Below are 13,858 nucleotides of genomic sequence, written 5' to 3'. Positions count from 1 at the left end.
ATGGGTTCCCTTAAAACTCTCTTATTTCTCCCTTATTTCTGCCACATCAGCGCCACATCAGCACCATAATTTATCCCCAGTTTTTAGCCAACTTTTAGCCAACTGCTCCAATGGTTTCTCCCTTATTTCTCCCTAACTCAACATTTCATTTTTACATCATCATTTTTAATATTATTTAATTTTCCCTACAAATGTGTTTAATAAATAGATTTATAATGAACAATTCATCGTTGTATTAATCATTGGAAAATATAATACAACGAGAAAAAAAAAATTACAAATAAAAACCGCAAATAAACAAAGATTTAAAAAAAAAAAAAAACTAAGACGGAGGGGCCGGAGGGGCGTCGGGCTCGAGGCCCATCCTAATCTGCAGGCCTTGGATGCATTTCCAGAGGGCCGCCTTTTCTTCAGGGGTCCCGCCGCCGGTGAAGTACAGCGTGTACATCTGCGTCAGATTGGCGACATTGCTCGAATAAGTGGCTTTTTCTAAGTCGATGTGGGATTCCGAACCGACTTCCGACGTTGTGCCCTTCCCCTTCCGCCTCCCCTTCGCCTTCTTCGCTCCCTCCGGGCGCTCGTGCGGACCATCCCCACTCAAGTCGATGTGGGCCACGCTCCCCTCGCTCTCCGAAACGCTAAGGCGCGAGCGCACCGATTTCCCGTGCATCGCGGCATGCATTCCCGTCCGGAATTTTGGGAGATCCTTCAGCTTATCGTAGATGTTCCAATACTTGAACCCCTTCGACAAGTACTTGCCACAATACCTCTGCATGGCCTCATCTCGGACCATATGCTCGTTCTGGCCACTGGGCATGTCCGCCAACAAGTTAGAATAAATACCGTTGAAGTGGCCGCAGTCCCTCATGAGGCGCTCCCAATGCCGACGGATCGCCTCGCTGCCATGGTCTTTCATTGAGGCAGTCTTGTGGCTCCTGTACTTCGCGGCAACCCACTCCCAGAATATGATCTCAGTCTGGTAGTTGCTGCGCTCCGCGTTCTGTGACGTGTCCGCCCAGCAGGTGGCTATCAGCTCGGACTCTTGAAGTGTGTAAGTAGTCCTTACCCGCTTCGGCCTCTCATCGGAACCCGTATCAGTCGCAGGCGGCTCGGTGGGCGTTTCTTCCACCTCGAAGTCCTCCGCGCTCAGTGTCGCGGCCTGAGATTCTTGGTCGCCTGGGGTTGATCCGGGGGGTGTCGAACTGGGGCCGATACACATCGTCGGCTGGAGAGGGCATTCTGCCGGCATAGTTGAAGTACGGAGAAAGTCTCCGCGCCGGAGGAGTCTGCAAAGGAGACGGACCCGCGTATGGAAGTTGGCCGGGAGGAGAACCCATCGCCAACAACGAGTGCATCCACTGCTCGTTTGCTTCATCCATGTTGGGAATTTGTGAACTCGACTCTTTCCCCTTACCCTTACCCTTACCCGAGCGGGAATTTTTCTTCCAAAAGCTCATAATTTGATGAAGATTGAAGATTGGGAGAAGAGATTGAAAATGGAGAGAATGAAGATTATGGGTGATGAATGGAGGAAGTGGAGGAAATATTTATAGGGGTGGGATTTAAAAATAGCCGTTGGCCGAAAAAAAAAAAAAAATTTAAAAATCGCCGGATTATCGCCGAGCGTCGCCCACAATGGCCGGCGATCGCTCGGCGATAATCCGGCGATAAAACGCCGGTTGGCGTAAAAACGGTAACTTTATCGCCGAATTATCGCCGTTTTCACCACAACGGCCGGCGATAATCCGGCGATGATCGGCGATTTATCGCCGGATTTTCGCCACCCCCATTGGGAGTGCTCTAATGTTTTTAGGAAAAGTGACTAATTGAAGGCGGCAACAATTATTTAAATTTCAATTTGAACTTAATGTAGTGTGCTCAATTAGTTAGATTAATACTTTTATTCATGGTAAATTTATTTTTTGGAGAATTTATATGCTATTGATGCTTATTTTGACAATTTATAAATTGTTATTTTATAGAGGGAACATTTTTTTTGGTCCACGAAATTTATCAAAGTATCATTTTAGGTCCGTGAACTTTGAAAATATCATTTTAGGGTCCGTCAACTATGAGTTAATATCATTCGAAGTACTTTTTTACTACTTCCAGGTTTTTATGGACGAAAATACCCCCAATACCTCGAAGGGTATATATTTTTAATAAACTTATCACATATTCATATATTTTTTAAATATCTTTACTATATATTTTTTGATGAATTTTTTAAATATAATTTAACCTTCGATATTATCATTTAAAATTTTGTGACATGCAAGAAAAGTTCCTTTTTCAACTTTTTATAATTAAAGAATTTCAAAATATTTTTAAGATATGGATAGTCGTAAAAATTAATGTCACAGTCAATAGACGATACTTGAATAGACAATACTTGAATATTGATACACTGATATATTTTTAAATAATATATCAATATTCAAGTATCGTCTAATGACCGTGATCTTGATATTTTACGAGTATCCATACCTCAAAAATATTTTAAAATTCTTTAATTATAAAAAGTTGAAGAAACGTTTTTTTGCATGTCACAAAATTAAGTGGTAATATTGAAGGCCAAATTATATTTAGAAAATTCTTCAAAAAATATGAGTATGTGATAAGTTAATTAAAAATATGTACCCTTCAAGGTATTGAGTGTATTTTCGTTCATAAAAACTTAGAAATAGTAAAAAAGTACTTCGAATGATATTAACTCATAGTTGACGGACCTCAAATGATATTTTCAAAGTTCACAGACCTAAAATGATACTTTGACAAAGTTCATGGAAAAAAAAAATGTTTCTTCTATTTTATATTGCTAAATACTTTTGAAGTGTCCATAAATTTCTATACAACTTATAATCTAGTTTATATTCTATCTCTCTTATTTTTTCAATTATACATTAAAACGCGTGTCGAATTAAATATTCATACTCTTCGGGGGACGAAGAGAAGGGAGTATTAGCATCCAAAACACACTAACAAAGTTTGAAATCAAGCAATAAATTTTTTTTCGATATTATTGGGACAATGCACTCTGTTCTGATCTAGCCCATTGCCCATTTGGGCTTGGGCTAATTATTGTTTAAATCAATGGAGCTGAATTTTTCGAATTATCAATTGTTGGCCATAACCTTTATCGGCCATTAGTTTTGGGCTACAATGCATTCTTGCTAACACATTTAACACCAAAAAATTCAATAAAAAAGTAAAAACATTTTTAAAAGTTACTCCTTCCTCTCACTCCAGAAAATCCATTTTGAAAATTTTAATTTATAATGGATCAAACAAAAATATGCCTAAATTATTTAACAAGTACAAAACCTTTAACTTTTAGCTAAGTATAGGAGTGAAAGTCGGTGCATAGACAGAGACAAAGAGCAACTCTTATTAAAGCGGAGGCGGACATTAATGTGTCGAAACATACAGAAGGGAAGTGATTCCAAAAGTATGCATATATGAGACAGCATATTCGAGAAAATTGATGTTATTTACATCAACAAAGATGCATCTATTTTGGCATTCCTCTAAAAAAAACTCTAAGTTAATTATGTGTATCTTTGAGTGATTGGTTCGTGGGAATAGACGTCAAAAATACAAATATTCTTAAAAAAGTACACATTTCTCTCACTTTCATTTGAAAATTTTCAATTTATAATATCTCTAACCAGAAAAAATCCTAAATCATAGGAAATTTTTAATTTTTAGCCAAAAAACTACATTTAAGAGGCATAAATAAATAAAAACCAGTAAATAAAAAAGTAAAATTCAAACCGACCACGTGGAAATTAAAGGATAGATGCATGTTTGTCTCATTGTAATTTAGTTTAATGTTTTAATTAATCATTCTTACATATAAATGTGGCCAAAAAATTAACTACTTATAGATGAATATAATAGGAAGATCATATCCAAGGAAAAGAATATTTGCACTCACAACAAAGCTGGTTACAAAAGTGATCAAATTATTTTCCAGCTCAGGTTTTCCTCTTTTCTTACACTTTCTGCAATAGGAATACCATGAAAATTGAAAAGCCTATCGATAATGTTTATGTATGCCAAAAGCTTGGAATATTGCAAAAGAAAAAAAAGAAATAATAAATAAACAGCCACATTTTGCATTTAATTAATTTCTGTTTTAACATGATTGTAGTTTGTTACTAACTAATCTAAGGTTGTCTATTGATGTAACTCCAAGCAAACTTAATTAGTTAAATTGAATCTATAGATGTGCTTAATTATGGTTGGTGGTATATAGTAGTAGTATATTTCATTGCTTGCTACTAAAGATATTCTTGCTTAAGCAAAAAAATCTAAGTGGTTCTCTTCTCATTTTGACACCCCTACCATGCAACACCTATATCTAGTCTTTTACACTCATTCTTCATCACACAAAAACAAAATCATGAATAATTTATCTAGTTTTTTCCTTTTGGTCTCAATTTTATTGATCCAAGATTGTTGGGCATCAATTGTTTCAACAGGAGATTTCAACAAGGATTTCTTTGTGACATGGTCACCTAGTCATGTTAATACATCTATTGATGGACATAGCAGAAGTTTAGTTCTTGACAAGGATTCAGGTTAATTAATTGATTATCATATTTTAGTAGTTATGTTAATAAATTTATGTATTAATTGTTTTTTTTTTTTTTTTTGTCTAGGTTCTGGTTTTGCTTCAAATGACATGTTCTTGTTTGGACAGTTTGACATGAAAATTAAGTTGGTGCCAGGGAACTCAGCTGGCACAGTTGTGGCTTTTTATGTAAGTCCATATTTTATAATGTGTTTGTTACGGACTCTTGTAAGATGAAACGTGTCTCATATCGATCGTGTAAAGCAATTGATATGATGTTTCTAGACCAAATGGGTCATTTTTTGAGACAGGACTAGTCTTTTGGGATAAATTTCATCCTTGGTTTATAAAATTAAGGCTTTGAGTGAGACGTCCGACTATATAGTGTGGTGGTCTGGGGAAGGAGGCAGTCGACCTACATAGAGTTGCTAAGTTTTAACCGAACCACCTTGCTTAGTCGTAACCGGCCCACCGGTTCCAATTTTGGAATCATGAGTTGTGCTACCCAGATAAACCGGAATGGCATATCGGTTCTACCGGTCCAATTCCGGTTAACTTACGATTTCAGTCCAAAATTGGGAAAATTGACGGTTTTGAAAAACCAACCGAACCACCGATTTTTCAGTTCAAAACTGGAACCGTGAATAAGGTTTCCGGTTTGTTACGGTTCCATTCCAATAGAATCGGAACCAACGGCAACATTAGACCAACAAGAACGTTTGGTAGCCAACTCTGGGAAAGAGTCTGTCGTGACCAAATAGGATGTTGACCCTTAAGGAGTTGATTGTTACGGACTCTAGTGTAATGAAACTTGTGTCATGTTACTAGTTAAACTACGTATATATAGATAGATATGTATTAACTTCATGATCATGAGTTGTTGAGATTAATTTGTTGTGGTGTGAACGCAGTTGACATCTAATCAACCCAATAGGGATGAGCTGGATTTCGAGTTCTTGGGCAACGTAGAAGGACAACCTTATACACTACAAACTAATGTGTATGCAAATGGCTTTGATGAGAGAGAGCAGAGAATCAAGCTATGGTTTGATCCAACCAAAGATTTCCATACATATTCTATACTTTGGAACCTCTACCAAATTGTGTAAGAATTTCATTAGTTTCCTTCAATATGCCTTTTGGAATGCCTTTATCTTCAACCAAAATCAAAGAATCAAAATTTCACAAGAATCTTAAAAATCCAAATGGTCCTAGTATAATATGATTTGATAGTCGATAAAGATTTGTTTGGTCTATATTTAATAGCTAATCAATGTGATATGGAAAATATAACCAAATTAAAACATTAATCTCACTTGTCGCTTGGGACATTTGAATTTAATATTTTCCAAATTATTTTTCTGCGTCCGCCCCAGCAAAGGCAGATTTAGAAGGTGTTTGCCACCCCAAAAACACATATGATTGTTTTTATAAAACTACCTTGTGAAATTATAGTTTTACCTCAGGAAAATAAACCTGGTCATATATATATGTTCAGGTTCATGGTAGATTGGGTCCCGATCCGAACCTACAGAAACCATGCGGACAAAGGCGTGGCATACCCTAGGTGGCAGCCGATGAGCGTGCAAGCGAGTTTTTGGGACGGCGAGAGCTGGGCCACAAATGGCGGGAAAGACAAGATAGACTGGAGCAAGGCGCCGTTTGTGGCCCCATTTAAGGACCACAAGATCGATGCGTGTGTTTGGAAGGGGAATGAAGGAAGCTGCAGCGACCCGAAGCCCACAAATTGGTGGAACAATAAGAGGTTCAACTCATTGACATGGGCACAAAGGAGGCTGTTCAAATGGGTTGAGAAATATTATGTCACCTATGATTATTGCCAAGATTATCATAGGTTTAATAATACTCTTCCAAAGGAGTGTTTGCTTCCTAAGTATTAATCAATTATCAAATTATATGTTACATGTAATCATGCATGATTGGGTTGGATTATTATGTACTCCCTCCCTATATGGCACAATTTCCTTTTTAGTTTGTCCTACAAAAGATGTCATATTTCCTCTTTTGGAAAAAGTTCATTCTCACATCAATTAGTATAAAATTATATTTTCTGTCGCCACTTAATATACAAAATAACATCTCCTAAAATCCCGTGTCATTCTCACATTTTCTCTCGCCACTATGGGACGGAGGGAGTACTATTCAAATTACTAACGATATATCACACATAAAGTTATGTCAATTTATGCAGGCATGCACTTTGTTGATTTAAATTCGAAAGTAAAACTAAGATAGTTTAGTAATCAAGTTTAAACTTTGATTGAACGTGGTGTTATGTTTGGTATACTGAAAAGCATGTTTCGAGCAAGTTTCGCGCGAATAGAATCTTGCTTGTATACGTAAAACTCTACAATCCACTTTTAACCCGATTCAGTATTATTCGAACAATCTCGCACGAATAGAATCACTATTATTATTACATTGTGTTTGCTTGTGCATTTATAAGATGCTTTACAAACATTTAAATGCATAAGAAGTAAACAAAGTCTTTTGCTTAATAGACCGGTTGTGGGCGTCGTCCACTTTAAGGTAACATGATCAGATCTATACAATGCTTTGCAAAAGAAAAAGAAGAATTTCACAACCTAGATAGGCTTTGGCTACCTATCGTGAAAGGTTGCAATGTTAGTCCGCATATTTCTAAGCCTTACTGAAATAAGATGACATTGGTGTGGTATAGCACTGAACGGATCTAACAGCAAGACGTATCTTTATGTTATCTACTGAAAGACTAGGTATTGATAAAATACTATTTCTTAATCTACATATGTTAGCATTGAGCATACGGTATTGATCATGCACTACTTTGACTTATCAAATGGTGCGGGTTTTTCGCAACCCAATGATCCTGATATATTGGGTAGTGGTGATTAATATCTAGCGGTGCTAGGATTGCTATTATGTTGAAATGTGCGCGAGGTGAGTCTCGTTTGATAATGTCCTCAAGAGGAGCTCGAACAAGGTTTTATTATTCAGAAAACTGGCCAGTTGGAGTTTTATCGCTCTATGAATAATAAATAAATGTTTCTTGCTAAGTCCACTCTTGGAATTAATAAGATGTTAATTAATTAATTCCATAGTAGACATTAATTAATTAATAGACATTTATATCTTAAGCGCGAGAAATAAATAATAAACAAAGTGAAAACCCGGATTACTTGTAATTTCGGATTTGGATGGGGAGAGTTCAATATTACTTTTGTAGTGGTTGCTCGTAATATTCCAATATAAGCTTGTATTAAATTGTGGGTTCAATTTAATTAGTAAAAAGCTAATTGGGGGAGCTCATATCCAAAACCTTCCATAGATCTCTGTGTGGGCCCAAAAGGAACTTAATATAAATAGGAGAATAAAGGAGACAGAAAAGACACATTATTATTTTTCTTAAAAATTTTCGTCCACTCCATCACACAGAAAGAGAAGATTTTTTCTTGTTATTTTCTCCTCCGTGAAAATTTCAGCTCCTCCTCCGTGAGGAATTTTTCTGTCTTCTTTATTCGAGTCCTAGTATTTTGATAAGATCAGCTCACCCTGATATCGAGATACAGTTCGGGAACCAGAGAGAAGATCCGTGGTCTAGTATTGAAGATAATCACGTGGAGAAGGCGCGAGCAATCGTCGATTCTTTGGATAATCAAATCGGTAACCCTAAACCGTAGAAATCATGTTTAGAATTTATATTTCTTTCAACATGAATTATTTGCGTTCTAGCATGCAATTATCTGTTTAACATGTGAATTGATTAATCGCATAATCGGTCAAATAGATCCTTATCTGATTTATTTGTTTTGTACAAGTCTTCCGCTGTGCAAAGGGCTCCAAACCCCAACACATAGGATAGTTGTTATCGATTCCGTAGGATTCTACCTTCTCAATTCTTGATCTATATCATTTATCTTTTAGAGTGAACTACAAAAATGGTCCCTGGACTATGGGTTTATCTCGCTCATAGTCCTTGGACTTTAAAAATATCTCCAGACATCCTTGGCTAAGGGTTTATCTTGAAAATGCCCTTTAGGGAGGTTTTGGGGGGTTGGGCAATTTGGTCTTTTTACACTTTTAACATTTTAATTCTGATATTATTACAATTATGTACTAAATCTGATATTATTTCAAAATGATCATTCTTCTTCCCTTTTGTCATCCTTCACTTTGTTTCTTTAAATTTTGATTTTTAAATATCAATAAGTCTTTTTTTTAATTAAAATTATTAATTCATGAACATATAAATATTGATTAAAACTATCAATTTTTGTTATTTAATATAATATTCAACTGAATTGAAGAAGTATAGAAAAATAATATTAGTCGTGATGGAAAAATAAGAGCTAAACTATTTAGCTTTTGTTCAGTTGTTATAATTGCATGTGATTGAATATTATGAAGTTGACTAAAAATTTGATCCTACTAAAAATTTTATATAGGAGTATATTTGTTGAAATTTTCTAATAAATTTTGATTGTTTTTAAATTAATAAACGAAAATTATTAGTTTTACATTAGATGTATATTTATTTCAGAATAAATCGTGTTATATGATATAGTTACTTTGACGACAAGGGATGTTATCTATATGGGAGAATTTTGTTATCTTTTACTTCTTCTCAATTCCACAAAGCATTATTATATATAGTTTCCAATTCTCAAGAATTAATTAAGTGCCCCACTAGTTCCCTATTTCGGAGAAAAAATATGCTCAAAATCTTGTATCAACACATATATACATAGAGAGAGATAGAAGATCATATATAGTCATAGATACGAATAGTTATGATCAAAGAGTCACATCCTTAGCACACACATATATATATAGAGATAGATCCTCTTAATTATTCAAACAAACAACAACTTTCACAAAATAACATGATTGAAATAAAGGGCCACTTATTTAATTAGTACTACTATTGTAATTTAACATTGACCCTATTGATTAATTAAGATGTGTACGTTCAATACGGACGTTGTCTGACGTAGTTGCCCGGTGGGGCGTAGTTGCACGAAACGAGCCACCACCCATTGTTGCACCGAGCCCTAGCGCAGCCTAGTCTGTTGGAGTTGCGCCACACCACCTGAGTGTAGTGGCGGCACTCCCCACCAACACATGAGTTCGAACCGTAGTTATAGTTAGCCTTCTCACTCACCCACATGTCCACAGCTGCACGGCCGGTGAAATCACCCGAGCCCTGGGCAAGGTTCTCACCGTATTGCCTGTTGCCAGAGTGGACCATGTTGCAGTCTCTCAGCTTAGAGTTCACGTAGTCTCGTGCGAAATTTGCCACGCTTTGGTCCCACGTCATGGGCCCCGCACCGACTTGAGCCCGGGCACTATTGTGAGCACTGAGGAAGTCTTGTTGTGAGTTTTGGCCTTGACATAAACCTTGTAGGGTTGTTAGGGCAAGGAAGAAGAGAATGGGTAGGCAAGGTTTGTTTTGGAATGTTTTCATTTTGGTTAATTATGGGGAGTGTATTTATTAAGAAATAATAGTAATAGTGTGTGAGATTTTTGGTAAATCTTGGAATTGTGATCAATCAACTAGGATGATTAGTGCAATGGAATAAGTCGATGTGACTGGAAATAGGAATTTTGGTTATGTTGTTAGTACTACTACTATTTATTTTCCTACTATTTGTATTGTCACAGTTTTTCAGTCACCATTTGAATATTTTATTGGAGCGGAATCATGTTTTAGCCATTTTTTAACGGGAGATTTTTTTTATTTAAATTACATAATTTTTGGTTGACTTCTAGTCAATTCTATATTTTTTTTAAGTAACTAACTAAATCATAATTTTTGTACATTTCTCAATTGTCCTATACTATTAAATTTTTTAGAAATTTTTTAATTAAATCAGGATTTTTAGTAAACTTCTTAATAAATTTAGTACTAGTATTATTTTATATCATGGTGGTTGAATTTAAGATGATTATTATGTAAGTGGTGAAAATATAATGGAAAAAGGTATAAAAATGACAACAAATTTCATCAAAATTTTAATTGTATGAGCAACTAAAAAATATATACAAAAGTTATTTTTTACTTTTGAAATATAGGATTGCTCAAAAGTCAAGTAAAAATTACTCTACATGTCCACCATTTAAACAGTTATTTTGTCATTTTTGAATGTTCATGATTTAAAGAATCATTTTTTTCACTTTTTGTATGTGGATGTTTCACTTAACTTTTTGCAATCTATTAGAGTATTAAAAATGAGTTCCACATTCTATTTACTTTTCTTTACAAAGTCAAATAGTAGTAATTTCTTAAAACTTATGGCAAGTTAAAATAGTGTTTTAAATGATGGACGGAAATAGTATGATTTAAATGAAATTTTTTTCCTTATCAATAAAAATAAATAGGTGTAATTGAGTTGGCCGGGTAATTTAAATTTGTGACTTCTTGCTACTAGGCCAGCTCAAAAAAATGCAGACTTTAAAACCACTCTTCACAAGTCCGAATAATGTAATATAGAAAATTAAATTAGTTTGGTTTTTCACTCTCCTCTAATGTATGAAACAATTTTTCAAACAAAACATACGAAATTCTCTTGTCAAAATTAAAGCTAAATAAGGTATAGACGTATAGTCGACTTAGACTTCATGACTTTATAATGCTCATTAGAGAGAAACAAAAAATACTAATAAACCCGTCTAAAAAATAGTACTCCCTCCGTCTTACTTAAGATGACACGTTTTCCTTTTTAGTTTGTCCCAACTAAGACGACACATTTCCTTTTTTAGAAACTTTCTCTCTCCAATTAATACACTCAACCACTTTTTTTCTCACCCCTATTAAAATATTCATCTTTCTTTCTCTCTCTATTTTGATACTTTCACCCACTTTTTCTCTCTCCAATTAAACACATTAACCTATAACTCCTAAAATCCTGTGCTGGCTAAGGAATGTGTCATCTTAGCCGGGATTCAGTATTGTTTTTACTTTTTAATTTGTCTACCAAAGTTAGTCTTTATTTAATTAAGAAACCTTTTTTTTCAATAAAGTGAGTCTCATTTTTTAGCAATAATATTTAAACTAATTATTTATTACTATTATTTTATTAATTTTATGTTAAAAGTTAAAAAAAAAAAGTCAGAAGGCACGTGGCCGTCTTGGGCCGCCGCCGTCTAGGATGGGTGAGAAAAATAGGGTTTTTGTCTAAGTTCTTTGTTTTACGATAATTTTTTTTTAAGAAAATTATGGACATAAATTAATGGTATTTTATATCCACTTACAAAACCGAAAAGGTAACAGAATATATACTACAAAAAAAATCATAATAATTAATCTAACTATATTAATATGGTTTTCGGTTTATAGTTTGGTTTATATACATTTTTCAAAAACAAACCTAAACCATAAATCATACTCAAATCAGTATTTCTTAACCGTCAACGATAACAAATCGTACAAACACGATTTAATTAACCAGTACAATTAACGATTTAAATCAATTCAATCTATATTGAATTGCCGATAAAACAAAACCCGATTTAAATCAATTTATGAACATTAATTATAAATATACATTTCCACTAGAATAACACGAATTGTAGCGTAGATATTTTCGCCGCCATTAAGATAAGAATGGAAAATGTAAAGTTTTTTTTTTAAGTGGAATACTTTTCTCTGTAGAATTTAGTAAAATGGACCAATTTAACAGTAACTACTATACAAAATGTGGAAATTTTCGTAGATAGTAAACCCTAAGTTTATTATAGCATTTAGTGGAGTACTATTCAAAAGACAAAAAAAAAAAAAAAAAGTTTACTGTTCTATATATTATGTAGTCTCAAATTAAATATATCAAATAATACTACATCTTAATCCAAATAAAAATTGTATTGCTCCTGCAGTAAGTCTGTATGTAATTCTTCCCACATTACCATAATACCATTTTGTTAGAGAATATTGTCGAAAGATTTAATTAAACATTTTATTAATCTTTGATGATATGTGACTTCTTCATGCAAATTCTTTTTCAGTATGTGGACAGTGGGACAAGCTTTTATTTTTCTTCTAACTTAGGCACATAATAACTTCTTCGTGAAATTTCTTTTTCCATGAAAAAAAGGTTAATTAATTAATTGTATGAGCAAAATTCTAATTTTTGAAGAGATTAGCTTCCCAATTAGTAGAGATTTTTTTTTTAATTCTAGCTTCGTGAGAGACGCATGAGTCTCATGGAGTCCAGACACAGAGTTTTGGCCCTTGGATGAAGGTAGGAGGATGATAGTGCAATTAAGAAAAGAATGGCTAATGGAAAGTTCTTATGGAATTTCATTCTTGGTGATTGCCGATTGGTGCAAAATGATGGACAATTATATGGGAATTTATAGTGGAGAGCATAGAATTTGTTTCAAATGTTCAAATTTTGAATAATAGTGCAAGAATTGTGATACTATAATTATAAATGTTATTGAACGAAATTGTGATATTTTGTGACGGGTACGTAGTTATATACTTATGTGTAGTCGTGTAGAACAAACATAAAAATATACTACTATTACAAAATTGGTGAAATTTAAGAGTGTAGTTAATTATTATGTTTCTAAATAAAAATAAATTTTCATCGTTTGTTATAATATGTAAAAGATTATGTAAATGCATGGATGGATGCATTTGACTAAATTATGCTATACATTTAAAGATCTAATTAGTATTATTTCATTTCTTTAGAAATACTTAAATTAAATAATACTAGTACTTTCATCCCTATACTATATCCCTAACTATAAGTGGCATGTTTAAAAGTCTCGTTTCTAAATGCAATATCAATCGAATTGGAATATAGTTATGGACTTATAGCACCTTCGATATGGGGTGACACTGTGTTCAGATTTTCCCTTCTCTTCGATCAATAATTTTGGCATTAGTAGGCTTGAGCATTGATCTTTTAATAATAATAAAAAAAAAAGTGGCATGTATAATAAAATTAAACTCTTGTTACCATTTTGAGTACTCCATCAAAATTAGATCAATTTTAAAAATAGAAATGTTTTAGCACTACTAACACTATTAATAATATGGATCCACTAAACATTAATACAATATATGTTACTTTATCATGGTGTATTAAAACTTGTATCATTTACAAGTTTATCTATTTTTTTTAGTACTGTACTGCATAAAAAGTTAATCAATGTAATATTGCATCAATTTGAAGCATTTATGTTTTATTCAAGTCCAGTTGCTGTGTGCATGTTTAGTGTTTTGAGATCATGTGGTTAGTTAAAATAAGATTTAATTATTTATGGGTCCCTAAT

General features: G+C 33.8%; 2 protein-coding genes across 2 annotated transcripts; one reads left to right on the top strand and one right to left on the bottom strand.

Annotated features, from left to right (window-relative positions):
- The first annotated feature begins 4,369 nt into the window (after positions 1-4,369).
- On the top strand, positions 4,370-6,654 carry XTH10 (xyloglucan endotransglucosylase/hydrolase 10). Its single transcript, XM_048127156.2, has 4 exons — positions 4,370-4,583; positions 4,665-4,765; positions 5,488-5,681; positions 6,075-6,654. Exons 1-4 carry the CDS (start codon positions 4,406-4,408, stop codon positions 6,475-6,477), a joined length of 876 nt encoding a protein of 291 aa, XP_047983113.1. The 5' UTR covers positions 4,370-4,405; the 3' UTR covers positions 6,478-6,654.
- A 2,810-nt stretch (positions 6,655-9,464) lies between these two features.
- On the bottom strand, positions 9,465-10,040 carry LOC125220618 (pathogenesis-related leaf protein 6-like). Its single transcript, XM_048122773.2, has one exon. It carries the CDS (start codon positions 10,038-10,040, stop codon positions 9,546-9,548), a length of 495 nt encoding a protein of 164 aa, XP_047978730.2. The 3' UTR covers positions 9,465-9,545.
- Between the last annotated feature and the right edge of the window lie 3,818 nt (positions 10,041-13,858).

Source organism: Salvia hispanica, chromosome 1 (assembly GCF_029641045.1).
Source record: "Salvia hispanica isolate PSC_SH4W2 chromosome 1, Shi_PSC_v1, whole genome shotgun sequence".
In the NCBI taxonomy this organism is placed as follows: domain Eukaryota; kingdom Viridiplantae; phylum Streptophyta; class Magnoliopsida; order Lamiales; family Lamiaceae; genus Salvia; species Salvia hispanica.
The sequence above is the reverse complement of the archived record's forward strand: the minus strand, read 5'-3'. Positions and strand labels throughout refer to the sequence as shown.

Excerpts from the sequence above, each read along its gene's own strand:
- XTH10 (XM_048127156.2), top strand. The coding sequence starts at position 4,406 with ATGAATAATTTATCTAGTTTTTTCCTTTTGGTCTCAATTTTATTGATC. Across the intron at positions 4,584-4,664 it reads AGTTCTTGACAAGGATTCAG|GTTCTGGTTTTGCTTCAAAT; the intron begins GTTAATTAATTG and ends TTTTTTGTCTAG. Across the intron at positions 5,682-6,074 it reads TGGAACCTCTACCAAATTGT|GTTCATGGTAGATTGGGTCC; the intron begins GTAAGAATTTCA and ends ATATATGTTCAG.
- LOC125220618 (XM_048122773.2), bottom strand. The coding sequence starts at position 10,040 with ATGAAAACATTCCAAAACAAACCTTGCCTACCCATTCTCTTCTTCCTT.